The 26978-nt window shown below is 47.5% G+C and overlaps 2 protein-coding genes across 2 annotated transcripts; both read right to left on the bottom strand.

Moving 5' to 3' along the window:
* Positions 1-5087: 5087 nt before the first annotated feature.
* Positions 5088-19447, bottom strand: tbc1d10aa (TBC1 domain family, member 10Aa). The gene is made up of 9 exons (XM_060055046.1): positions 18712-19447; positions 17259-17358; positions 12910-13017; positions 12520-12626; positions 12015-12129; positions 10689-10754; positions 9472-9661; positions 9029-9183; positions 5088-8312 (listed from the first exon to the last, which is right to left on the bottom strand). The coding sequence occupies exons 1-9, from the start codon at positions 18897-18899 to the stop codon at positions 7371-7373; spliced, it is 1971 nt and encodes a 656-aa protein (XP_059911029.1). The 5' UTR covers positions 18900-19447; the 3' UTR covers positions 5088-7370.
* Positions 19448-19591: 144 nt separating this feature from the next.
* On the bottom strand, positions 19592-26894 carry sf3a1 (splicing factor 3a, subunit 1). Its single transcript, XM_060055041.1, has 16 exons — positions 26796-26894; positions 26597-26675; positions 26134-26243; positions 25841-26048; positions 25386-25637; positions 24899-24973; positions 23857-24007; positions 23163-23359; positions 22958-23075; positions 22215-22522; positions 21857-22096; positions 21306-21513; positions 20520-20668; positions 20308-20409; positions 20154-20225; positions 19592-20066 (listed from the first exon to the last, which is right to left on the bottom strand). Exons 2-16 carry the CDS (start codon positions 26642-26644, stop codon positions 19965-19967), a joined length of 2340 nt encoding a protein of 779 aa, XP_059911024.1. The 5' UTR covers positions 26645-26675; positions 26796-26894; the 3' UTR covers positions 19592-19964.
* Between the last annotated feature and the right edge of the window lie 84 nt (positions 26895-26978).

Genomic DNA, 26978 nt, shown 5'->3' with positions numbered 1-26978 from the left:
AGTTTGCGTGTACAAAACCTACATTTCTCAAGGTGGGATAATTGCATGTAACCCTGGACTCTTGACATAACATTATCTGCAAATACTTCCCCAGTGGGGGGCTTCCACGGCAGTCCCCCCCCGATCGCTGGCGCAGCTCGACTGTTCATCCGTCAAACAGCATTTCTGTCTCTCCTCGGAGCCGGCCAGCATTAACGTTGAAATAAATCAGCTGCTGACTCCTCATCGGTGAAAATGAACTGTGCAGAACTATGGTTTGGTTTGCATTCACACGTTGCACATGAACAACATGCATTGCGTATACGCGTGTCATATAAAAGAGTGTTTTGGGGGCTTCAATGACAGCTCCTCACCCCACCCTGGGACCAGTGTGTGTGTGCAGTGCCTCACTCTGTGAGGAGAGCAACACATGAGTCCAGGGAGCAGTCGCTGACAGATGGGTCATCAAAGGTTCTTTACTGCCATCGTGTCTCACACACACACACGCACAGAAAAAACACTCACTAGTAAAACAATGGCAGGAAAGAGCTGCTGGTCTCCAGGAGATGAGCCACAGACGAACATCTTGAAGCAGGACTCATCAGCCTGGTGCTTGGGAGGGGGGGGGGGGGGGGGGGGGGGGGGAGGAGCTTCCTGTTTTGACCTCCCAGTGGCAAGTGGCTTCGCGTGCCAACATGGGATCAGGGTCCGAGACATCTTATGGGGACATGCTTTGTTCACGTCTTATTCCTAAAGTCGTGGGCAATCTGTTGATTTAAGTTTGGAGGCGTCCCATAATGAGCCGGTGGTGAATGGAGAACCCGAGCACAGAAGAAGGCCCTACTTTGGGACAAAATAGTTAGCGAGGAGGTTTCCAACGCGGACGACATCCTCCCCATATGGCCGGGGAGGGGGTGGTGCTGGTGACGGTGCTGGTGGAGGTGGAGGGGGGTCTGGCACCGATACTAATCTGCTGCTTGTGTTTATAAAATAAACAGGACCCAACACCAACCCCCCGCCAGCCTCCCGGGGTCTCTCCCGAATCCTCTCACCCCCTGTGTCTCCCATAATGCATCTGGTTGACCTAGGACCTGGACAGCTTGAACTCTGCCTCCTGCATGCTGCAACACGGATATGAAAGGCAGAATGCGCAGGTCACCCAACGTGTTTTCTGCCCAACAAGAGGAAGACAAAACTACAAACATATCCGAGTGGAGCCGACATGCAAGACAGACAGCGGACAGGGGAAGCCCCGAACCCAAGCCCCCGGGGACAGAGGTGGTAAACATTGGCTTGCACAGATAGACAAAACAAAAAGGAGGCGTCTGGCGGCGTGACAATGAGGCTGCAGCCGTGAAACACGTCTCCACTGATTGCGGAATTGGTGCCCTATGCCAATAAAGAGTGATGGTAGACACTGTGCTATCCATCCAAATTCAGTCCCACCACGAGTCAAACTGGACTTAACTCAGCCCTCCCCAACCCCCACCCTGACTCAGTGGGAGCACCCTGAGCCCCCCAGTCCCACTGATTGGGGGCCTGAGACGAGATAAGCCTGTGGTCTGCCTCCGTCAACACAACAGGCTGGCCAGGGCGAGTAGGGTTACAGACAGGCCCTCCCTCTGGGACCCGGGTGGGAGTGGGCCTGGGCTGGCCTGGGCCAGACACAGGCTGCTGCTAATCTGCCCCCGGCCCGCCTGTTGCTGCTGATGCCCACCATCTGTGTCTGTAACTCATCACCTACCAGCCAGGAGCTCTCCGTGATCACCACACACACGCACACGGACAAACACACGAAAGCACACACAAACAATATAACAAACTCCCCCACACACACACACACACACACACACACACACACACACACACACACACACAAACACACACAAACAATAGCACAAATAGACGCTTACACAAACAATAGCACCAACTCTCTCACACACACGCACACGCAAACACAGAAAATAGCTACACCTTTCACGTACACACACACACACACACACACACACACACACACACACACACACACACACACACACACACACACACACACACACACACACACACACACACACACACACACACACACACACACACAAAAACAAAAGCACAGACTCTCACACACACACACACAGGCAGGTAGACACCCCTGAGAGAGCCATTTAGCGGCTGGATCTCTACACAGGCCTTTTGGTTACTGATCATCAGCGGAACACACAGGCCTGAGCAGGGGAGGCCGCGGGATGGGATAAGCCCTTAAGAAGAGGGGCTCAGGAGGGTGGCAGGCCAGCTGTGAATCATTCGCAGTCGGTGATTTAGGGGAGTTACTGCCGTCGTCATTGGTCTTCTCTCTTGTTGTTGTAAGGGCAGTAAACGTCGAGGGGCTCCGACAGAACCGTGATTCAAGCCAACAGATGAGCTGACGGAACCCCGGCCTCGAGTTCACCTGCAGGGAGTGGAGAGCAGCGGTACACGAGGAGGAGGGTTGGGAATGCGGTGCGCGCCTCACGCTTCAGTCACCTAGACGAGACTCTGCGGCTACAATCGCGCTCAGCCTCCAGCAGCGCTCGACCGGAGAGATGTAGCGGGGTTCAGAGGTCAGGAAGAAGGGGAGGGACGGAGGATAGGGAGGGCACCCCCACCGTCAAAGATTTGCCGGGACAGCTTTAGCAAAGACAACAGTCTTGAAGAGGCCGCAGGTGTGCAGAGTAGCCCCCCCCCCACCCCCCCCACAACCTCTTCAGGGTGACAAGTCCAGTAGGCCTAGCCCCGAGCAGGTGACTGACTTCTATTATTTACAACCTCACACACTCTGGGCTTTTAACCTGCATGCCCAGATCTCACCTGATAGAAGAACCTGGAAAGTCTAGCTGCCGTTTCAGAGGACATCAACCGGCTGTTTCTAGAAGCCCGAAATTATTCAATGAAAATACTTTTTGGTTTTTCTCTTTAAGAACTGGATTTCCCTCCTTGGGGTCACTGGATGGAGATCTAAAAAGTTAAATGTACCTGGGAACTGTATTCCAGTGAACCATTGTTATTGATAGTTACATTTCCTCACTCACCAAGTATGGCCACTACAGGATACAAACTGAATAAAAGCCAAAGAAATGGTCCAACTCAGGCCTGAACACATTAGGAGCCCTAATGCAAGTCTGTTTGGAATAGAGTTGATGTAACCATCTATCAGAGTCCACTTACGAAACTTTGTTTAGCAAGACAGCGCTACCTTATTCTTCTCAAGAGCGACTTTAATGGGCCGGAGAATGGACCGTGACAAGGTGTTGAAATATAGATTAAATGCATAACATAGATGTATTAATTCTGCATTTAGGAAAGGAAACTATTCATCATGGCGCCAAGATAAGAGATAACAAAACATAGCGCATGATGGAGTTTTGTTAAACATTTGAAGAGGAGTGCTCCGTGTTTCAGAGAGAAACTCTGGGATAATTGTATTTTCCACGCTGGCTTTGGCCCAGGATCACGGAAACTCATGTCTTCACTCACAGCGGTGAATAACCCTTTCATCCCCTTGTCCTCCTCACTCACGCTCCGTCAGACCTTTGGAATTAGATACTCACTGGGATACCTTTATACCTTAACATGCTGTTACGGTATAACTGTGTGTCTGTTTGTGTGTGTGTATGTGTGTGTGTGTGTGTGTGTGTGTGCCTGCATGTGTACGCGCGCCTGCATGTGCGTACGTGCTAGTGTGTGTGTGCGCGCGCACACACACACACAAACACACTGATTTGCCCTGGCCGACACCAACGCACCACCACCATCCCTACAATCAGAACTACCAGCACCAGCACCATCACCATCCCTACAATCAGAACTACCAGCACCAGCACCACCACCATCCCTACCATTCAAACCACCACAACTGCCACCATCACCGCCACCTCAGCGAGGGCACCAGCCCGGGTTGCTGATCCCACGACGGGGATCACAAGTCACTCTTTGACATCCCTCGCCTGCCTGCTCCCCAGGGAGGTGGAGGAGAGGGAGGTGGAGGAGGCGCCGGTGGGGCTGGGGGGAGGACGACGTGCTCCTTTTCCTTTTTTAAAAGCTCCCATATTTCCGTTGATGGGCGAGATAAATCAGATCATTTCTGGGAGCCGGGACGAGAGCACAGAGGAGGCCTTCTTGGTCGTCCCCCTTTGAGATGTAAATGCCCGGTGGCCCTGAAAGGGGAGCAGGTGTCCGCTGGGCCGAGAGGGGAAAGCGTGACGGTGCATGAATTCCACAGGGAGTCGGTCAGTTAACTGTTGCGGGCCTGCATGCGGGCGTCCATTTAACCTGCATCACACTACCTATTTACCTACTGCTGTGGTCACAGTACCTCGAGGTAGGTAGTACTATGTAATGAGTGTATGTGGGCGACCATACCACCATCAGTACATCACACTACCTATTAAACTTCTGAGGTACTTCTGAACAAGGAAGAATGTCCACAAGCACATCTGTGTGTGTGATTGCATAATGAAAGTAAGTACACATATAATATTCCACATCAGTCATGCACCGCCTCCGATGTTGTAGCCTAAATAGATGGCCTATTCACTCGCATAAATTCTACATAAGGATAATCTAAATGACAAGTCAACAATTAAATGATCCTTATGGATGAAGAAGCTTCTCTGCGATCTCTTGATCTAAATCCCCCAATTGGTACTTTTACAATTGCGACCTATGCCTCGGGCTGGACTGACCCTGGACCCGGCCTACAGCTTTACGATCCAGAGGAGCTACTAGGCTTATTCACGTTCACACGGCTAGTAATTTCCCCGTCAAGGGGAAATTACGACGCCCGAGGCTCAATGTTGGTTCCAGTCCAATTATCTCAGAGCTAATGGTGGTGGGCGGTAGCATTTGACACCAAATTAAGAGGACCAAGGTAAACTGTTGTTAGTCCAGTTGGCTTCAGGGAGCTACACGTTACCTCCGGAGAGATGAGCTCATAGTGAGGAACGACCACTCTTTGTGAAGGAGAGGTCAAACATTAGTCTCGTAAAGGCCTGGTTTAAGTGATAGGAATGACCCTCTTTCGCCACCTGCTGAGGAAATATTGCTACTGCATAACAAAGTAAGACTCACTGAGCTCTGAAACAAATGTAGTCATTTTTAATAACAGTCTTATAACATTAGCTGTAACACAGGGATAGGCTGAAGTAAATAGAAAGAAACATCATATTTTAGACAAAACTTTAATTGTAAAATCCAAATAGTGAACAGCTTTTATTTATCATGTTAAGCCTACTGTTAGCTGCAAATGGCAAAGAAATAACCAATCTCCCAAGAGTACAAAAAAATGGCACTAAGTTAATACCAAAATGTCCCGATGTCCCAAAATAATTTCATTAAAATCACTTATAAATGCTTCCCTTGATGCGAGTGATGGTCAGAATATCATAATGGCAAAAAAACAAATCTTTAATATCTACACATAGACAATTAAATTAAACAAATATATTGGCGAAACAAAACAAAAGAAGCAGACAATGTGGAGGGCTAAATCTCTCTAGTCCTTCTGTTAAACATTCAGAACGTATTGCTTAATGTAGGTTACCTGGGGAGACAAAGAGTGGAATGACTCAGGATTACATCTGCAGCCACTCGGGTGCTTGTAAAAAATAATGACTTCATCTGAATCTTAACAAGGAGAGATCAGTAACTTTGTTCACCCAATTATTGATTGTGTCAACTGTCCATCTGGACCGTGATAATGGATCCTCCAATCAGAGACTGTCCCTCTCGACCATGATAAGGGATCCTCCAATCAGAGACTGTCCCTCTCGACCGTGATAATGGATCCTCCAATCAGAGGCTGTCCCTCTCAACCGTGATAAGGGATCCTCCAATCAGCGAGACCGTCCGTGATAATGGATCCTCCCATCAGAGACCGTCCATCATGGCTGTGATAATGGATCCTCCCATCAGAGAGACTGTCCATCATGACCTTGATAATGGATCCTCCCATCAAAGAGACTGTCCATCATGACCGTGATAATGGATCCTCCCAACTGGGCTCCTCGACTCCCAGACAAACGAGTGCAATTCTCTCCAACAAGAGCGGCAACGGTTCCCCTCCCCACTAAATAAAAACTAATAGTATTCCCTTTCCTCTGCTGCTCACAGGTACTGGTAGTGAATCATCTAAAAGTGACAGTGACTCCATTTGCTTTGGGATTTCTAGCGTTTAGTAAGAACGAACAAACATGACCCCCCCCCCCCACCGCAGAAGGACTCGGGTCCACCTGGAGGTGTGTGAAGGACCAGGAGGGGCAGTGGTGTTGGGGGGGCTGACCTGCCCAGACATTACAGGAATTACATGCACAGATATATATGGATACATAACGCAGATTTGCATTTGGAAAAAAAGTGATTAGCCCTCGGGAAGGCCGGAATGTGTGGAACAGTGAGGAATGTTTGATGGATCAGGTCTATCATGACATAGTGCTGGTGTGTAGTGTCTGCTAGTGCCTTGCTCAAGGTAAGATTCCTTGGCCGTTCTGCTCATCTGATGAAACCCGATAAGGATGGCCGAGACACTTCGCCCGTTTACAAACCTCCCAAAGCCCGGCCTGGAAGCCCAACGGATGTCTTAAGTTTACTTTTGTGTCAAATAAATATGGTTCAAAGTGAAACAACACACAACGCAATCCGGCAGGTTACAAAACACCTCAGAGTGAGCTTGTTGTTTGAGCTATAATAAAGGGCTAGCTTCATACCAATGTCCTGAAACCAAAGTATACATGTGATTTAATCGACAGTAACATTTTGTAACATTTGAAGAAAAATACTATTGGAACAAACGTTTGTTTTGAATTGTGTGCCCAGCATTGAAACAGTAAAACCCAAGACTGCCCTCTGGTGATTACAGGAGGAAATGTTCAACAAGCTTGTAACAGAAGAGGACATCGCCAGTGTCTGATTGAACTCGACAGCATGGATTGTCACCATAAATGTATAGCATAAAGATCAGACTGTATGGGGAGCTTTCATCGGCCTCCCCTGAAACTGAAATGCGCCGATGACGGCCTTGCATACAAATCGCTTAGAGTCGCACATTAAAAACAAAAAGGAAATGATTAGAGGTAACAGGACCAGATTGACCAGGGGAGCTATGACCACATGGACATCGATTCTTTGACACTATAGCATAAGCTGCTTAATGTAGGTATGAGACACAACATTGGGTACAAACAATGTGGTGTCGTCATCGAGCAAGCGTGATTAAAAAGAAAAATGATTACCTCCCATTCATCAACACGCGTCGTGGAGTCGGCTGCGGTAACGTTTGGCGACTGCGCTGTCGCCCCTGTGCTGGTGCGGGTGTTAGAAAAGGGAAGGATGCTGGTTCCCCGTCGGGGCCGTAGAGGGCGCTACAGGTAGGTGTCCTGCTCCGTGCTGCTCAGGCTGTGGGTGGACCTCTGGAGGAGGGATTCTTTGGCAGCGAGCGGGGGTTCTATTGGGGGTGTCTGCTGCGGCTGGGCAGGGTCAGGCCCCGGCGTGGGCAACGGTTCTGCTGTAGGGGGGAGCGGGGGCTCCGGCTGGGCTAGGGGGAGGGGCTGGGAGGGGAGGGGCAGAGTGGGGGGGGGCTGGGAGGGGAGGGGCAGAGTGGGGGGGGGCTGGGAGGGGAGGGGCAGAGTGGGGGGGGGCTGGGAGGGGAGGGGCTCAGTGAGGAGTGGCTGGGTGGGGAGGGGCTCAGTGAGGAGTGGCTGGGTGGGGAGTGGCAGAGTGGGGGGGGGCTGGGTGGGGAGGGGCTGGGTTGTGAGGGGCTCAGTGAGGAGGGGCTGGGTGGGGAGTGTCTGGGAGGGGAGGGGCTGGGAGGGGAGGGGCTCGGTGGGGAGTGGCTGGGAGGGGAGGGGCTCGGTGGGGAGTGGCTGGGAGGGGAGGGGCTCGGTGGGGAGTGGCTGGGAGGGGAGGGGCTCAGTGAGGAGTGGCTGGGAGGCTGGGTGTGTCTCGGTAAAGAGCAGAGGCGGGGCCTGGGGGGGGGGCTCCTCCATGATGGGGTACGGGTTGGGGATGGGCTCCGGGGTCTGGGAGGACTTGCGGCCGCTCTTCTTCTTCTTGATGCTGCTCCGCTCCTCCCGGCTTTTGGGGGCCTTCTTCATCTGGGGCGTGGGCGGGGGCACCGGCACCACGATGGTGGGGTTCTGCTGCAGGTCCTGGCGCCGCGGCGGCTCCGCCAACATGATGACGCGGGCGCCATGCATCCGGGGCGGGGACTTGAAGTTCAGCTCGCCGCGGTTCTTCTTCCAGCGCTTCAGCTGGGAGTGGTGCTCCCGCTCGATGTCCCGCGCCGACACGGGGACCTCCACGATCTGAGGGACACACACACGCACACACACTTTACTTACTCATTTAGCAGATACTTTAATCCACAGCGATTTTCACCCAATTGAGGCCAAGGTGGTTCGGAGCAGGGGGGGGTCAGGCCTCCATCTCTAGGCTGCCATTCCTGGTGGACACTACTAACCCCAAGACATCCAACACACCAACCAATCGAATTAGACTCACACTTGGGAAGGGGGGGGGGGGGCCTTCTAAGCTTGTGTGTCTCATCATTCACAGTTCTACTCCCGATCCCCAATGTAAGGAAATGCCAAAAGGCCCCGGGGGCAAATGTGAATGTGTGGCCAGCCGTGGTCTGGAAGAGGGAGGCAGCGATGAGAGAGGCCATTGTCTGCCTGGACACAGACCAGGAAGCAAGACGCCGGGCGGCCCACACTGGGAGCCTCTGGAGGACTTCAGCTCGTCTCTCGCTGACTCTTCCCTCCGCTGCCTCTCTGAGCGACCATTCTTCTCCCTCGCGAGCGCTCCATTAAATCGTTAGATATGAACCGCCGGGCCCCTGCCTACTGCCGAGTGCTGAGCTGCTCAGAGTACAGTGCACCAGCTTAATCTGTCCTCTGATTGGCCCATCCGCTTCACACACAGGTTCCCTGGAAGGTCTTTGAAGTTGTTTTTACCCATGGTTTAGATCCCTTAACCAGCGGTGGTGTGTGAAGGAGAGGGGTTGTGTTTGGGGGGGCCCTACCTCCCGGGCCAGGAAGCCCTCCTGCATGTAGCGGGGCTCCAGGGCTCGCAGCAGCTCCATGGTCTCGTACTGGCCCTGGCAGGCCTTCAGCTTCTCACGGCTTCCCAGCATGCACTTCAGCAGCACCAGGCCCACTCTGAATATGATCTTCACCCCTGGGACGGAGAGAGAGAAAGAAAGCTGTCTTCAAAGTTTGGATAGGTGGAAAGTACCACACTAAATACAAAGTTAGCTTGTTTCAGTAAATTATACTATTTAATTAGCAAGGAAAAAGTACTCTAGACCTAGCTAATGAACAGAACATTGCTGCAGATTAAAACTGCAGCTCTGTCTGTCTCAGACGCGCGCGCACGCGTGCACGCACGCACACGCACACACACACACACACACACACACACACACACACACACACGGCGTAGAGTGCTGCTGTAGTGTGTGTGTACCGTCACAGAGGAACATGTCCCAGACGCGCAGCACCGAGGCCCAGGGCAGCGTTCTGGAGAAGGCGCACATGAACCACTCCGTCATGTAGAGGATGGGGTCCATCTTGTGCTTCTCCAGGTGGCGGTAGGCCAGCGGACAGACGCGGCGCAGCAGGGCGTACAGGATCTCCCCGTCCAGCTGGATGGCTTCCTGTAGGCCCAGAACACCCGAATGATCAGCACGCAGCTCTAACACCTGAACTAAGAAACTTTATTACAAAGGGATTAACAAACACTATTCTGACAGCTGATCAGTTCTGTACAATATTGAACTAAAAATCATTATGGAAAAAGGATTAACAAACACTATTCTGACACGTGATCAGAAATTTAGAAATTTGAACTAAAATCGCTATGAGAAAAACAAGATTATCCAACACTATTCTTAAACAGTTTTTTATGGTTGTTCGTTTAACAGAACTTCCATGACGGCGGTGAAAGTTTTATGGCCGAGCTGGCAACCATCACGTACTAATAATATACCACGATTCAACTCTCATACAAAGCATTCACTGGGCTCAAACACAGCTGGCCTTACAGGCCAGCCTCGAGGATTAAATCTCCTTCTTCTTACTAAAATTTGGTCCTGAGTTTATCACATTTTGATAGATATTCCATACACACATCAACTCACACAAGTCAAACACACTCTGGATACCATTTAGAATACTCTGGTTTAAGCGTTCAGCGGCACACATTTCATTCCCGGCCTTACATTGAACGATGATATATTTAAACGCCTCATTATCTCAGTAACACATTGAGAGCATTGTGTTCAACATTTTGTTCCTTTGATGCATGTGCCATGCAGAGGAAGCGGGCCTGGGAAGCAGCGCTGTGGTCGGCCTCTACACCAGGCAGGAGCCAACTTGCAGAACTCATCTTACTGGTTAAGTCATCTCTGACGTGGCTCAACCACTGGGATAATGCTGCATTACACCCCGGGCTACGATAATAGTACTTAAGACTGCTCGTAGCCGGCGAGTTTCACCTCGTGAGTCAAAGCCACAGAATTCCTTCCGTACATTTTTACATCAAATCCCTGAACTCAAGGTACGAAAGCCCAGGGCGGGTTCGCTCGCACTTGGTGGCAAATAAGGAACTAATTAGTAGGATCTGAGATCTGAGAACACGGGATCCTGCCTCGTGAGTCCAGCAGCATGGGGCTCTGAGCTTACCAGGCCGGGGCTGTAGTAGCCAGGGAGATACTTCTCACAGATCTGGACCAGCACCCAGAAGGCGTCCTGTGGAAACAAATAGCCGTAATGTCAGGGAACGCACAGCTGCAGCATCGAGGCAGTGCTGAACACGGGAGGCTGTGAGTCTCACGTTAGATTACAATACACAAAATAATAGAGCACAGAAAAGAGTTGGAAAGGAAAACACTTAAAAATAGTACGTAGCATCGTTATCCTAGGTATCTTTGTTGTATACGGGATATGGGTTAACCTAGCAATTTTAAGTGCTTGGCACTTATAAAAGTCTGGATGTTCTTTGAACATTCTGGATGTACCGACAGCGATATCGTTCTCTTTCTTCTGACAAATGTACTTACTTATAGTAAGTCACTTTGGATAAAACCGTTGGCTGAATGCTCTGAATGTAATGGAAATGTAAAGAGGAAGAGAAACAGGAAATGAAAAAGGAACATACAGTTTAACCGTCTGCAGACATGACGGACCACTTCCAAGGTATTTGCGGTCGTTTAGAGTTTTTACAACTCGAAACTTTTTTACACATCTACATGTGAGTAACGCAAGCATTTACAGTGTATTTCTATGTATATTCCACCGTTATATCTTGGAATACTTGGTCTTTTTTATTCTTAATCAAAAGATATGTAGCTTTTTAAATCCCATTTTATCCTTAGTGTACTCTCTACAATTACACTAATTTCCCATCCGTGATTGATTAAGTTAGTCTTAACTGCATCCTACTGAATCCTCATCGGTCCAGAAACAAGGTCATCACAGCCCTCAAGCCCTCCCTGCTCACAACACCATTCCTCACTCGCTGCACGCCGTCACACTTTTGATGCTCCCCACGGAGTGCGTGAACTGTTTGTCGAAATCATGGATGTGAATGGAGGATTTACGATGTCACTCATGCGGTTCCTATTTCCCACCCTCCTGTGGTTGTTGTTGGGGTCGTGTGCGAGCTTGACGCCTGTACCAACACGTCCACGACCCTTCCGCAGAAGGCCAGGGTCGTAAAGCAGCAGCTCTGCGGCGGCCATGTTTGACAAGAACAACGCGGGCGCTTCGTGTCCAGCGCCGAACAAAGACTCTAAAATGTCCTCCCTCCAGACACGGCGCATCATGGCCTCTCTACCAAAGAGGCCTTAACCGAGGCCCTGCTGGAGTTGCGCTGTGGCCTGGGACAGTGTTTAGAACCTAGCCTAAGAATAGCCCAGGAGCCCATATGGGCGGTGTGTTTACACATATCACAGAGACAGGGCCTAATAAAGAGAGGCGCGGTGTTTGTGCAGTCATCCAGCTGCTCACCTCGGCAGGCATGTTCATGAGGAGCACAGCGGCGATGGGGGCCTGGGCCTGGCAGTAGCCCTCCTCCGGCCGGTACAGAGTGTAGGCCTTCAGGACACGGAACAGGTCCTGCTGCCTACACACACACACACACACACACACACACACACACACACACACACACACACACACACACACACACACACACACACACACACACACACACACACACACACACACACACACACACAGTAAGAAAGAGACGGGCGGTTGAAAGAGAGGATGACAGAGAGGGAGGTAAGAGGGGGGAGGGGGAGAGAGAGAAGGATTGTGAGAGAGGATGAAAGGGAGGGAGTGTGAGAAGGGTAAGAGAGCAAGCAAGGGATTGAGAAAGACAAAGACAAAGAGAGAGAGAGACGGAAAACGATAGGGAAAGAGAGCAAAGAAAGAAAGAGAGCGATCTAAGTCAGAAAGTGGAAATGTCCAGCAGGACATTTGCCATCCCTTCCATTGTGCGAGGACTCACCCGTGGCCTCCGCGCGACACAAACATCTCGTGGAAGGGAAACTGGCGGTGCAGGTCCTTCTCGATCACATCCAGCCACTTGGGGTCACCTGCCTCGCTATCCAGCTCCTGGACAGACACATCCCCAGCGTGTTCATCTCACACAATGGCTGCTATTTTTTTTTAAATATCTATATCTATATCTATATATATATATATATATTTATAGACCACGATCATTCATACATATCCATCTATCTATCTTTCAATATATGTATGATTCTGTGTGTCATACATATACATGGATAGAACATTTTCAACTAATTAAAACAACTAATTGTTGCAGCCCTAGATTCATAAAACAAACTAACACAATACGAACACAGCAGGTGGTGTGAGTGAGAGGGCCTACCTGGAACTTCCCCTGGTTCTGCTCCCTCTTCACCTTCCCCCCGGACAGGTAGAGCCAGGCGCGGCCCCTCAGGGCCGGGGGAATCCCCTTCTGGCAGCGCAGCCTCACCTGGAGACCAGGGCCATGACAGCGGTCACAACACAGCCCCACCACAGGGTGAGCATGCAGACCGCCCACCCTCCCACTCAGGGACAGGCTCAACGTTGATTATGTGGAGAATGAAAGCCATATGTAGAGTCATGTGTCGCTGGTTCTGAACAGAGAACAGAACCGCTTCTGCGGCTGCAGTCTGGATAGTCTTAAAGTGACTCTCCATCATAAGTGTCTCCATTGTCAGATTGACTTAGAGAAATATTGTAGAAAAATACTGATTGCAATACAACCGACAACATACTGTAGAAAAATACGTAAAAATCATCAGTATTTTTCTACAGTATGTTTTAGGTTGCATTCGGTAATAAAAGCCAAGGCTTCCTTTACACTGAAAGCCTAAATCTTCAATTTCAGTTTATTTGCTCAGATCCCATCTTTTGGTTGGGCTGCTTGTTTTGTGTGGCTGATATGAGATTCCAGTGTGAACTGGTCTGAAGTGACCCACATGGGAAGACCAATAACAAGGACGTCACACGCAGCACGCATGGCAGTAAATAGGGAGGCCACCGAGGTCAGCGTTAACGGTGTCATTTCTAGGTGGATGTGCAGCAGTATGGTGGACCAGTTGGGGACACTTTCACACTGGTTGATGATCTTCTTATGAACTGATAATTTTTTCTTTTTTCATTTCTTATGCCATTACATTTGTTCAAAACTAATTGTGTGAATTGAATAACCCTAAAAGCAAAACTACAATATCATGAATTACATAAGACGATGAGGTCGCACGTCAAAGATTCCGACCTGATGAAAAGAATTTGATTCCTTGTGATTGGGGACACCAATATAAAGTACATATTTGAGTGCTAACAGAAGAAACTGTATAATGAAACACAGGTGTCGGTATAGCAAGAAATTGCAGACTGAAAATTGGTTTTGGGCTAACATTAATACCAAAGAAATCTGGCCTGCACACAGCATGGATCTGCATGCGTAACACACACACACACACACACACACACACACACACACACACACACACACACACACACACACACACACACACACACACACACACACACACACACACACACACACACACACACACACACACACACACACACAGTTGGTCTTCAGACAAAGTTGTGTTATAAGATCTTCAGTTTTTGGCTGAACTTGAAAACACGACTAAGCTGGAGGAGCAATAAACTGCCAAAGAAATCGGAAGTGTGGGGTATTTTTGAACTGAACTGGAGGACATGAAACAGAGAAAGGCCGCCTGGACTGGATGCCAAGGAGGTGATGGGCTTCTTGGCACTCATGCGAGGCTGAACAAGGGTGCGTATTGAATACTTCTTGGCTGCCGTTTTCGCCACCATGACAGTGGGGACTATGCAGGCTGTAACCAGTACAGACACACACCGAGCTAGAGGTTCATTCAAATCATTCATTTATGGATCATGAAACCTGGCAGGAATGTCTGATACTACGGGCGGGGTTGACATGTTAGAGAGTTAGCAAATATAAACATACATTTTGTTTCTGGGCATGAGCAGCAACTCTATTACTTCGATTGACGGACAACCACAATATCACTTTGGAAAAAGTTATAGTTTTCTTCATCCCCAGAAAAGCCCTCCTGGGCTTCTATGTCACTAGATATATATTCTCACTCCTTTATGATGCCAGGATCTGAGCAAACCCTTATATGACATAGCCCCTGGTAGCTACTGAATCTTTCCGCAAAACCCATAGACTTCTGCATCTCTTCTCAAAGAGAAGAGATGCATCTCTTCTCAAAGAGAAGAGATGCATCTCTTCTCAAAGAGAAGAGATGCATCTCTTCTCAAAGAGAAGAGATGCAGGGTGCAGGGTTCGGTTCACTAGGGTACCGCAATAGGTACTTAGGGCTGCTGACCAATTTACATTGGTACTACAGAGTACATATTCCAAGTGAAATCAAACAATACCGTCAAATGACGGTACCAAAAAAAGACGTAGAGGGACATCGACGGTCCCCCCGCCCCCTCAACAACTCAGCGCAAGGCAGGCGCAAGGCAGGCGCAAGGCAGGCGCAAGGCAGGCGCAAGGCAGGCGCAAGGCAGGCGCAAGGCAGGCGCAAGGCAGGCGCAAGGCAGGCGCAAGGCAGGCGCAAGGCAGGCGCAAGGCAGGCACGGTCCCCCCCCCCCCCCTCAACAACTCAAAACTTGGGTGCACCATAAATACGTGCTGGTGCACCCAAATTAAAAATGTAGGTGCACCAGTGCACCCAAGGAAAAAGTTAGTCTGGAGCCCTGAAATGGCTGGGCCCGTGAAGAGATTTATTTTCTTTGTATTTGTACCACTTTGGTCATTTTAATGTTGATTTTAAATGCTCTTAGACACTTGATTACATTGCTACTTTATTACGGTCACCAATTTGTGAATCGTGTCTTGCTGTGCGTGCATGGTGGACATCGCCATCATTGTGTGAACATGTTTATGAATAAGTACGCATAAGTAAGTTGCTTTGGAAAAAAAAAGTCTGCTAAATGTCATAATGTGAACTCCGATCTGGGCCTGACAGTTAATGCGTCCTGGCGTGGTCGGTTGATTAAAGTCGCATTGAACTGACGAGTGTCACCAAGGCCTCCTTCTCTTCAATCAATTGAGTCGCACACGTCACGTGGTTTGCTCCACAGGGTGTGTTCGTATTGTGGACCCGTCTGCTCACACTTATAGATGACAGGGAAACCAGCCAATGAAACTTGATTGTTATATAGCGGTTTTAGGTGGGCTCTACGTCGAACACAACCAAGCCACACAATCAATGGAGGCATCCCTCCACAAGATAATTACTGCACAATGGGATCATACTGCGATGTCTGTATATATATATATATCGTCCATCCCTAATTCCACCTGTTCGGATTGAGTACAGATGTTCAGTTTACGCCTAAACATGACTTATTCTGCCTCCCTTCTGAGATATATCACTCATAAAATAGGCTCCAAAGGCAAGGAAAATAATACATGTATCTGTCAGTGTGCGACACTGTAAGCCCTACTTTTATACATTTCTTTGAAGATTACTTCTTACTTTTTGAAATTGTTTTGAATATATATGCTGAATATGTGCGTTTAGGCTGTGGATCTGTGTGGACTGCTTTGGGAATTTTTTCACTTATTTCTTCTATTGCAAATGAGAGGGTCATCCGAACAATAAGGGTTGAACCCCCTGTGGACACGCAGCGGGTCAGCCAATTAATTAGTGCAATCAATCAATTCCAAGAAGTAGTTTTTTGAAGGTTTTACAAGGAGGAGTACAAATTAGGAAAATATAAACGTTCTGTTTATTCTGTCCAGTTGTTCAAATATGCCGTTTAATCAAATTGATGCTTTGATTTTTCTCAGGCTCACCTAATAATAATATTAAGAGTTCGTCTAAATACCAATTTAAGATAATTCCTCAAAATAAGAATATCGCAAAAGGGTTTACAATGTGTGCGTAGACCGGCAAATCACACAGTAGGCTTCAAACCTGCATTTCCATTAGACAGCTGTTTGTCTTTTTGATAAAACACTCAACCCTCTGAGGAGAGCTGTACACACTGTACGTGTCTAGTAGCAATAAACCCAGAAACACAACCATCACTTCCACAAGTGTGTAGGCAGTTACCAAGTCAATCACTTCCATTCCAAACTCACTAATTCATGACTGTTTCCCTTTACACAGCATCAGCGTGTTCACTCGGGGGACTGCAGCGAGAGCAAATGACAACAAGCTGTGCCCACAGCGAGACAGGGAACTTCACAACAGTGTCTGTTATGCTTTGTCAGCTGTGCTCCACCCTGCATCTCAGACTGTCACTCTGTCACATGATCCGTGGGGTGACTGTAGAGAAAGGGATGGATCGTGTTCCGGCCTGCTGCTGACTCATGGAAATGGGCAGGAGTTGCATACTTGCGGAGCCATTATTGAGAACCAGCTAGGCGAGTGAGTAGGCCAAGTGGTATGATACAACAGAGGCCTCCTATTTGAGTAATTGAATATTGACACATGGCTGCCACTGTGTTTGATAGCTTTCCTAGCAAATACTCAAGGCTACCGTATTAAAAATAAAACACTCATAAAAATGTATTGTGCTACTAGCGTGCGTACAGAAAGCCACTTTAACAAATACATAATTGCCGAAATACATTAGCAATTCAATATTTGTACCAACGCGCTACAGGCTAAATGGAGGACAGAAGTGTGCCCATCTCCTTGCTCTGACCTTGTCGTGACGCTTGACCATCCATTTGTCCCAATGGCCGAGCATGTCCAGCCATTTCACCTCTCTCTGCCTGAGCACTTCTGGAGGCACGTCCTGGGCCCTGCAGAGGGGAGCGGTAGGGAGCAGAGATAAGTTATAGTGTGAGTCATTCGTTAAACTAATTCAATAGCCCAGACTTAAAATATGCAGAGAGCAGGGATACATTTAAAGAAAACAAATGAATGAAATAGGCTAAATGCCATCTAGTAGTATCAGGAACTAAGAAACAAGTTGGTCAAGTTTACATATAAATATGTCATATGACAACAATCAAAATAAATTAAATAGTTTTGCATCAAAGAGCACGTGGTTGAGCCTGTTCCATGATGTAATTAATGATTGTACCACTCAGCTCCAAGAAGAAGCCATGAAGATCAGACATTTTCAAACAGAAAAAATAAATATAGCCATGGATAGGCTGCATCCTGATGTGTGCCTGATGTGAAGCTCAACCATGTCATTAACTGATCAACACAGGCCTGTAATTGTAGGGTATGGAAAGTCTTCAAAGAGAGGTCTACTATAAATCTTGGGCAGCGCAATTTATTTAAAAGGGGAGGTAGCCAGACACTGTCCAAGAACATTGGAAGCCTTGAGACTATAAATCTGGAAATGGTAGATTGCACCAGCCCAATGTCGTAACAGTCCAATAAAACACCATGTCAGTGAAAACCTACACAACCCTTTTAGCCAGAAACGGGTCTTTAGTAATGGGGCACCAGGGTTGTGGCACAGGGCAATGCCACAAACTCCAGTAAACCTTACGTCAAGCAGTACGTCTCAGGCCAGGAAGCCCTTTGCTGAACTCTGATTCCCTTAATTCTCAGGACTGTTTCGTAGCCATAAGGTCCAACAAAAAGGAGTGAAAATATCACTGAAATGTGCTTGTGCATGTTTAGTTTAAAAGCACAGAAAATAGCTTACAATAGCTTGAACAAATAAAATGACATTGACATGATTTTTAAGTCGTGTTATTGTAGTATAACGCGACGTATTGAGGACAGCACAATATTCGCCACGTTGGATTGTGTCGCAGACTAATCCAATGTAAAGCGATGACATTTATTAATCTCATCATGCATCCCTCACTTAACTTGTCCCCTTGGGAGACCACACGCAAAAGACATATACAGCCAGGGAATACATTCCTTTGGATAACTGATTAGTCCAGGCCGTATCAAGCCAATAACCACAATACAGCTCAACCTCAGCGAGGGGACGTTTGTTGACAGCTGGGACAGAAAAAACGAGTGGTTTGAAAAGTTGAACACATTCAATCTATGATCTATCTCCTTAGTTATCCCACAAAAATCTCCTTAGTTATCCCATGTGCACGCGTTGCGTGCACATAAAAATACATACGGACACCAACTTAAAAACAATGTCTACAAAGTTCAATAAGTTCACTACTTACGACTCCTCGGAGTACTTCTGTGCCCCGCCGATGAAGCCGTACTTGTCGGTGTGCCGCTCGCTGACGAAGCCGTTGAGCTCCGAGTCGGAGCCGAAGGAGCTCTCGTCGTCGATGTGCGTGTGGCTGCTGCTGATCGTTCTGATGCTCCTCGTATCGATCGACTGACGACCGTTCTCTATCCTGGCCATGGTAGCCGCTCGGCTAACTAGCTCCGCTAAGTAGCTTAGCTACGTCAACAAGCTTGACAGCTCAAACTTTCAGCTCTTTTTCGGGAAGCATGTCGGGTCGAGAAGCCGCCCTAGCATGTCCTGTTCGCGGCCACAGCTTATCGTTAGCTCGGTAAAATAAGAAATGCCGTGTTAGGCGAACACCGACATGGCAGTCGGCAGACTGTACCAGAGAGGTGAGCTTTACTTTTGCCACTGGCTGAGCTGGCTTGCTAGCTACCACTTGCTAACGTTGATGCTAACGTCAGCAAACATTAGCTAGTAGGAAGCTTTAGTGTGGATACAACAAATATCACCGGGAATGTACTCGTTTAGTTCAATCCTATAGTCAAACCGTTTTACTTTTGATCGCCCAACATGTTACCAGAGCGCACGTGTCCATCTTCAAGATAGTTTACTTATCTAACGCTATTCTGCTTCGTTGTCACCCACTCCTAGACTCCTAGACATTTTGTGCTCCTCCGGTCTCTCGACCCTCCTCAGTCTCCTCCGGTCTGTCAACACTGGAGCAGAGCGCCCCGCTGCTCCCTCTGGTGGTCCACGGAGGACTTGCAATTTTTTTCTTTGAGCGCACAATTAATACTTTGACCATTCTGCGATCCGTATCAAAATTTGGAGCAAAAAATATGGAGGACATAATTAATAAACACAGATACATGTATTGTCCTTTATTGAGGAGTTCAAGAGCATTACACTCTAAACTAACTGACCACTTCACAACACATTTATCAAGACAACCGAATAGATGTGACTAATAACGAAGGGAACAAGACAGAATCAATGTTAAAATATTGTTGGCATTATTTTTGTCTGTTGATGTTATAAACAAATCAAGTCAACTGAAGCCAGGTGACTTAAAACAAAGGGAACAAGACAGAATCAATGTTAAAATATTGTGGGATTTCTTTTTGTCTGTTGATGTTATAAACCAAAACCCAAATACAATCGTGGGGGGCAATATTGCAGGGCACGAATAAAAGAAAAATCAGGTTAAACATTGTGAATACATTTCCCTGGATGCCTGCTTCACTTCTTCCTGCCTCCTCTCTCTTTCAGGGCCAAGTGAATGATTGCACCATTGTTCATGTTGTAGTAAGCCAAGGAGTTTGAATCTTTGATGAAAATACCCTAGAAATTACAAAAGACAACACAATTAATCAATTGCAACCTTAGAGATGAGACTGTAGATATTCAAAGAATAAAAAAATGAATTACCTCGTACTGTAACTTCTGTTTTCCTGCAGCCATGCCTGTGGCCTCGTGGATTTTGACTTTGATAACAGATACCTAGGGAATACATTATTCACGTTACACCTATGTACTCTAGCTTTAGAGACAGAGTATGAACCGTTAAAAGTAAACATAATACCTGGTCCGTTAGTGGAACGGTGAAGTTGAGCACTTGCCCACTTAGCTTCCATTCGGTCTTGTCCTGCATGTTAGGAACCTGGACTTTAACCGCCACAGGGCCCTGGAGTCGAGACAAATGTATTATAAATCAGGTTCAAGGATATCATGGAATGGGATGCCAGGGCTTTAAACACGGTGCCAAAACACAGAACATGGAATAGTCTAACCGACCTTGTTCCTGCGCAGAAACTCCTCTTCGGGCATGAGGTTGTCCTCAGTCTTCATCTTCTTGTTCATGGGTTCATCGTCACGAGGAGGGGGTGGGTGGGACGGGGGTGCGGGGGCCGGTGGCTGGGGCACTGGTGGGGCGGGGACGAAGGCTGGCGGGGCAGAAGCAAGATGAGCATCAGCAATCAGGTATTGGCCATTGCACGTCATCCACCGACAGATATTGAACCTAATGCGTGTCCCCTATGCCAATATGGAGTCAACTGTGGCACAGCAATGCTCAGCTAGGATGTGATCCTCCTCATCAACTGATGAACTAACCCTCACAAAGAGCTATGGGAAATTCAAAATGCTATTTTAGAAAATATGTCATTGATCGCCAACTACCCAATTTCAGAACACACCTACACAACGAGAAGGGTTGAGTTGAACAAGATTCATGGCTGATGTACATAACATAATGACAATGTCAACAATTAACCTTTGATCTTATCCAACTGGCCAAATAAAAACCTTTAAAAGTTAGGCTTTGATTTCAAACTGATTTGCTTTATCTAATTCTAATCATTAGCATGCCCATTTAACTCAACTGCTTCACTTTTAATCATCTATACATCTTCTCTAATACATAATTCATAGATTCGATTTGCATTGCATAATATCCAATTTGGTACATAATATCTATCCTATATTAATCCAATATCGGCATCTGCCCTGAAAAAAACGATAATCGAAAGTTCCCGTATTTCTATTCACTTCAGAACACAGCAATAACAACGTCTTTCTTACCAGAAGGGACCACCATAGGAGGCGGCCTGGGAGCCATGATGTGGGGGTTGGAAGGAGGCATGGGCACCACGTTGATGCGGGGATTGTGCATCATTTGCGGCATGGGGGTTAGGACCTGCCCGGAGGCCAGGCGCACCACGGGGGCCATGGGCGGCCGCGGGAGAACCGGCACGGCAGAGAGCAGGGTGGTACGCACTGGAGGCAGCATCTGGACATGAACATTTAGCGTTGATGTTTGTTACACTACAATCTCATCCAGTAGGTCTTAGGTAAAGCATCATTTACGGTAGCGCTGACGCAACATTTATGGAGTGCACGGACTGTCCTAGCATGGCTACGGCATGTCTATATTAGCCATAACGTTGCTATGGACGAGCCCATAGAGCCCATAGAGACTCTGGTACTTCACATGCTTCGCTGCGTGGTCTGCATCAAAACGCTGCATGAGCCAAGAGCGTCATTTTGGATAAACACTGGCTCATGTCGTTACGCAAGGCGACTATAAATACGGTTTTACCAAACAAAGATTTGTCCAGACGGTGTGAACTTACGGAAGATTGTGGCCGAGGCACCTGCATCGGGAGATTGGGTCTGGGTAGGATGGGAGAGGAGATGGGAGGCTGGTGACGGAGTTCGTGGGGCTTGCTGGGGCCAATCTTCTCTTTGCCGTCATCCTCTCCCACCAGGCCCTTGGCCTTGTGGATGGCCTCGATCTGCTCCTGCAGGGTGATATTGGCCTGGGCGGCCTGCTGTGTACGCGCCATGCTACCAGAATGACCGTCCCAAGTGACCTACGAATGGGACGAGACGGACACACACACACTAAGTACGAAGTCACAGATTCAAAACAAAATGGAGATCATCGGCAGAGTTGCAATCTTTTGAGAACAGTGTGCTCTGGAAGCTCACCTTTTCCTCTGGCTTCTGGATCTCTTCCTCTCCGATCTTCTTACCGATGGCCGTTTCTTCCACACCAAAGATATCGGTACGCCTCTCGGCCAGCTGCTTCAGGCTGCTCTGGATGTCCTGTCCCGGGGCGTACACCTCGTCCTCGATCTGCCTCTCGCGGATGCTGCGGTCCCTCTGCTCCAGCCAGCGGGGGTCCAGCAGGCCGATACGCATGTGCTCCTGCATCTTGCTTGCCTGGATCTTCTCTCCGGTGATGGGCGAGATGAGGTACTCATCCGGGGTTGTGGCCACGGGCGCAGGCTTGGAGGCTGAAACAAGGGAAAGTATTATCCATCATACACCTCCTGGGTCAACCCACCCCCCCGGCAGGTACTACTTGGTGCACCGGTGAGCTTTTTCCATGGTCAAATCAAACTACTATCTTTCTGTGTAGACCATGTCAGTGTATGAACAGGAAACACAGACAATAACACTACAAACAAGTGAAGCGAGATGTTAAAAAGGGGTGATTTTATACCACCAGGTGTGAGTGTGATTAGCCATTACAAGCCTTATCAAAAATCTGCCCTTTTCTGTGTTTTTCACAAGTGGGAGTGTCCACCTACATGAATGGATAAGCAACCTTTGTAACAGGCCACTGAGAAGGCTGGTAGAATGGATTAAGACTAGACTTTTTAAACAGAGGCTGATTAACCAGAAAGGTCATTTTCAAGGGGTTATGTCTTAAGTTTAGTCTGGGATACCTTTGGGGTCGTAATCCTTGCGGATGATGACCTGATCTGGCGTAGGAGGCAGCGGAGGGGGCATGGGGTTGTCTGGGGGAAGAGGAGCCTTCATTCCGTCCTCCTCATCATCAGATCCCTGGAGAGATCAAGGAAGGCATTACACACTGGCAAATCAAGTGTTCATATTTTCCTGTATTCATAAAGGGTGCCTTCTTCTTCCAACCTCGTCCATGTCCTGCACTTGGGTGTCCTGGTCCGGCTGCGCAGGCTGGCCATTATTGCGATCCTCGCGCCCGTCTTCGTCGTCATCACTCTCCACCTCCATCTCAACCTCCTCACTCTCCCCAAACTTGTCGTAGCGTTCCTGGATGAGGATGCGAGCGCCGAGCTCTTCGGGTGTGGTGGGTGGAGGGAAGTGACCTGAGGATTCAAAATTAAACAAATACATTAGAAAAAAATATGACGTTAATTTCATGCCTATAATTTTTTCCTACACAATAGCTTGGTCTCAAAGCCCGGCCAGCCGCCGTCTTAGGGGACTATTCTGCTTCGTAAAAATAAGCTTTCATGTGTAACCGGGAAGGACAGAAGGCTACAGTTTTGTTTCTCATTTACAATATTCTTAGGGGGCTCTTAATGACTGAAACTCATGACGGCACGTCGTGTCGAATCCTTTTTGAGTCACTTGATTGGCCCCTGCAATCGGAAAATTTCAAGTTCATCGGGAGACCACTGATCACAATTTTAGGGCGTATATCGGCTGATCATGCTTGGTGTCCGATCAATTGGTGCACCACTAACAGAGGCACCTTCATATGTCAGTGCTATGAAGGCTGCAGCCAGGGCTTTGAGACAGAGCTAACATGTCCAATGAGTTACATCAGAACCTTTGCTGAACAGTATCGGCTTCCACCTACCCTGCTCGTTGGGCTGGAAATCCACAGTCTCCACCACAACAAAGTCGTGCCAGTCGATTTGTGCATAGGCCACCCTCTCCTTCTCCCTCTCCTCCTCTTCCTTCTTCCTCTCGCGCTCCTGGAACTTGGCCCACTCCACACGGTACTTCACCTAGAAATAGGCAGAGTTACAGTCCCTGGTGATACAGTCCCTGTATCCCAACAGGAGAACATGTTCATACATTCAAAGTGGATGTAGTTAATCAACCATAAACTACTGTCTACTGTGTCCAACAGGGTCTAACGGCTTTGCAAACGAGTCATCAGGGTTTTACTCAGTGTTCTATATGTTCCGGACAGAATTCTGTGGCACTAAATGAACCATCATGAAGGAGTTGATCATGGTCAGTGACTGCTTTTGTATTACTATTGGACTATTATTGCATCATTACGGTGAAAGTTCATGTGCCAACATGTAGGTGCAACAACAATGTACTACATTTGCTTAGAATGCAGCATGTGCGGTAATTAATCCGAAGGATTTTACAACCATAAAGGTTTTATTTACATGATTACATGGCATCCACCTCACCGGTTGCATTTTATAATATGTAGCCTACCGTTATATTTATCTATCAAGATGGGTGAAAGTGTCACAATTCAAAAGGTAGCCGACCGTCTAATTGCATATTTCATGTAAAGAGTGTCGGACCGGGACAAGAAGGCTAACATTGGTGATTGATTATCAGGCGGTGATTGATTCTATACATCCCGCCCGAATGAGGTCCATTTACAGATTTTTCTTTTCTTTCTGTGTGTACCTTTAGATGGACACTGGATCTAAAACAAACAGCAATGTGTTTGGGAGGGCAGATGGAGATAGGGAGGGGCTTTATTTTGTGTGGTTTTTAAAGGTTCTAAATAAATAATTGTTGAAATTGAGAAGTTATGACTTCTTCTTTACAACTGAAAACGCTAGTGACCGCGGCCTGAAGGCAGCAGATGTTAGTGGTCATCACGCTGCAACAATTTGAATGAGTGAAGCTCCTGGAAGCAGGCTTACCTGGTCCATCACCTCTCTTGGATTCTCCGCTTCCCGTTTCATCTTTTGCAAGAGGCCTTTGGGTGGGATGAGGATCTACAGCATGGGGAGACGTGGAAAAGTGGTCAATCCAACACATTCGCCGGGAGAATGACGTCAAAAAGTTTTGTAGCTTTTGATCTGCTTAGGCCTAAAAAAAAAGAAAAAAGTTTGGTTCCTGTTGGTTGTCAGTTGAGGTCATGGGTAGGTAGGGAATTTTTTTATTTTTATTTTTATTTTTTTTTTTTCAGCGGCAGCGAATGATGGGTAGGTTGTTTTCATTTAAAAACGAGAAAATTCGCTCATCCTTGTACAGAATGAAGAGGTGCTGTACCAAAACTTGATTATAGTTTGCATTTTTTATTATTATTTTTTTTTTTATAAAGCTCATAAAATAATTTGGGTCGCACATAAATTGACAGGGTCGGTCGGAAACCGGAACCAAACAAAAAAATGTTTTAGGCCTTACCTTTGTATACTGCTCAACCAGCTTGGTGAAGTAGTTGAACAGGCTGTGCTGGGGCCGTAGGAAGTCAAACTGGTAGTTCCTTTGCTCTTTCTGCATGAGCTGGGTAAGAAACTGACGGCCGTTACGGGCAACAAACTGGGCGGTGAGCTTGACGACGTCGAGGTCAAACGCAGAGATGGACGGAGGATCGGCGATGAACTCAAACTCAGGGGGCGGTTCTTTGGGGATCACTGCCTCATGAATCACCTGGGACTGCAAAAAATGAGTTTGACAGTTACATTTCAATACTGGATATTGAATTTCACATAAGTATATTTATTGGAATAGATACAGCCCTAACGATAACGCCTTCTACTTTCAGGCCCTGGGCAATGATAACATAATAAAAAATTTACTAAACTTGTCATTTTAAGGATACTAAAATTATTAATATTGATGCATACGTGTGTCTGTACCTTTTGAGGTTGCTGCTGTGACTGTTGCAGGGCCTGCTGTTGCATGACCTTAGGCACCGCTGCAGATGGCTCCTGTCCCTTGCCCTCCTTGAACTCTGTGACTTTGTGGCGGTAGTAGGCATGGTAAGGGTCGTTGGGGTTGAGGAAATTAAACTTGGGATTGTTGATCTCATTCTGCCGAATCCTAGCTTCAAACTCAGGTCCGTTTCTGAGAAATGGCAGCAGTCGTTAGTTTATCATCAAATTACACATTTAAAATATATGACTGCACAACATTATCGGGAGTATCAAACCTGGCAACAAAGCTGGCTGTCTTATCGACGATGTTTCGGACCTCTGGGGGCGGGTAAATAATACCAACTATAGGTTTAGTAGCTGGTGTTTCCTCCACAGGTTCATCATTCTGGTAAGAGACAATATAAGTTATGAGATACACACCAAACAGGAAAACGACCAATTCTTTACTAAGAAACAATTTGACGCCCAAGGCAATACAACACAGCGTATTACTAAGGAGGCAGACAAAATAATGACCAAAACTTTTTTCACATCGTCACAAATGATTGATTTTTGATGCATTACAAAATGCAGTGCACTTTAACCATTAATTTCAGTCTCGTTAACCTATGAAGGGTAACAATAGCTCATTACAACGGAAACTGCTCCATCTTGGGATGGAATTAAAACCAAATAGCATATTTCACACTGTTTCTCTCGCTGAATGGTCAGCGACGTTAGCCAGCCTGCTAGCCTTACCGGGATGTTGGGTTCAGGCTGAACGATCGCTACAGGCCCGGGCGGCATGGCTGCTTCTTTGTGTGGGGCAGAAGATTACCTGCGAAAAAATAAGCACCCACCGTTTTCAGACGCGATGGAAACGTTTACAGAACATGGATAAAGAACATTTATAAGAACGTTATATAAACATTTGCTTCAGCCACACTAAAGAACTTACCGCGTTGTGTGTTCGTCAGCCCACTCTCAATGAAGGTCAACTACTTCCGGGATCACAACGCTAAGAATGATGGGACTTGGAGTTCTTTGTGGAAGTCGCTATGGAGATGCAGCGTCAACAATCTACCAGCGAGGAAGCGTTACTTCACTGGGCCTACCCTCTATGGATGGGTTAGGAAGATTA

Source organism: Gadus macrocephalus, chromosome 6 (genome assembly GCF_031168955.1).
Source record: "Gadus macrocephalus chromosome 6, ASM3116895v1".
Lineage (NCBI taxonomy): Eukaryota > Metazoa > Chordata > Actinopteri > Gadiformes > Gadidae > Gadus > Gadus macrocephalus.
Note: the sequence above shows the minus strand (reverse complement) of the source record. Positions and strands in the feature narration are given on the sequence as shown.

What these genes read in the sequence shown, in the direction of transcription:
- tbc1d10aa (XM_060055046.1), bottom strand. Translation starts at nt 18,899, where the DNA reads ATGGCCAGGATAGAGAACGGTCGTCAGTCGATCGATACGAGGAGCATC. An exon ending in AGAACCAGGGGAAGTTCCAG is followed by an intron (nt 12,627 to 12,909) that starts GTAGGCCCTCTC and finishes GTGTCTGTCCAG; the next exon opens with GAGCTGGATAGCGAGGCAGG. An exon ending in TCATGAACATGCCTGCCGAG is followed by an intron (nt 10,755 to 12,014) that starts GTGAGCAGCTGG and finishes TTGTTTCCACAG; the next exon opens with GACGCCTTCTGGGTGCTGGT.
- sf3a1 (XM_060055041.1), bottom strand. Translation starts at nt 26,644, where the DNA reads ATGCCGCCCGGGCCTGTAGCGATCGTTCAGCCTGAACCCAACATCCCG. An exon ending in AGCCTGAACCCAACATCCCG is followed by an intron (nt 26,244 to 26,596) that starts GTAAGGCTAGCA and finishes GTCTCTTACCAG; the next exon opens with AATGATGAACCTGTGGAGGA. An exon ending in CCGTTCCACTAACGGACCAG is followed by an intron (nt 20,226 to 20,307) that starts GTATTATGTTTA and finishes TGTATTCCCTAG; the next exon opens with GTATCTGTTATCAAAGTCAA.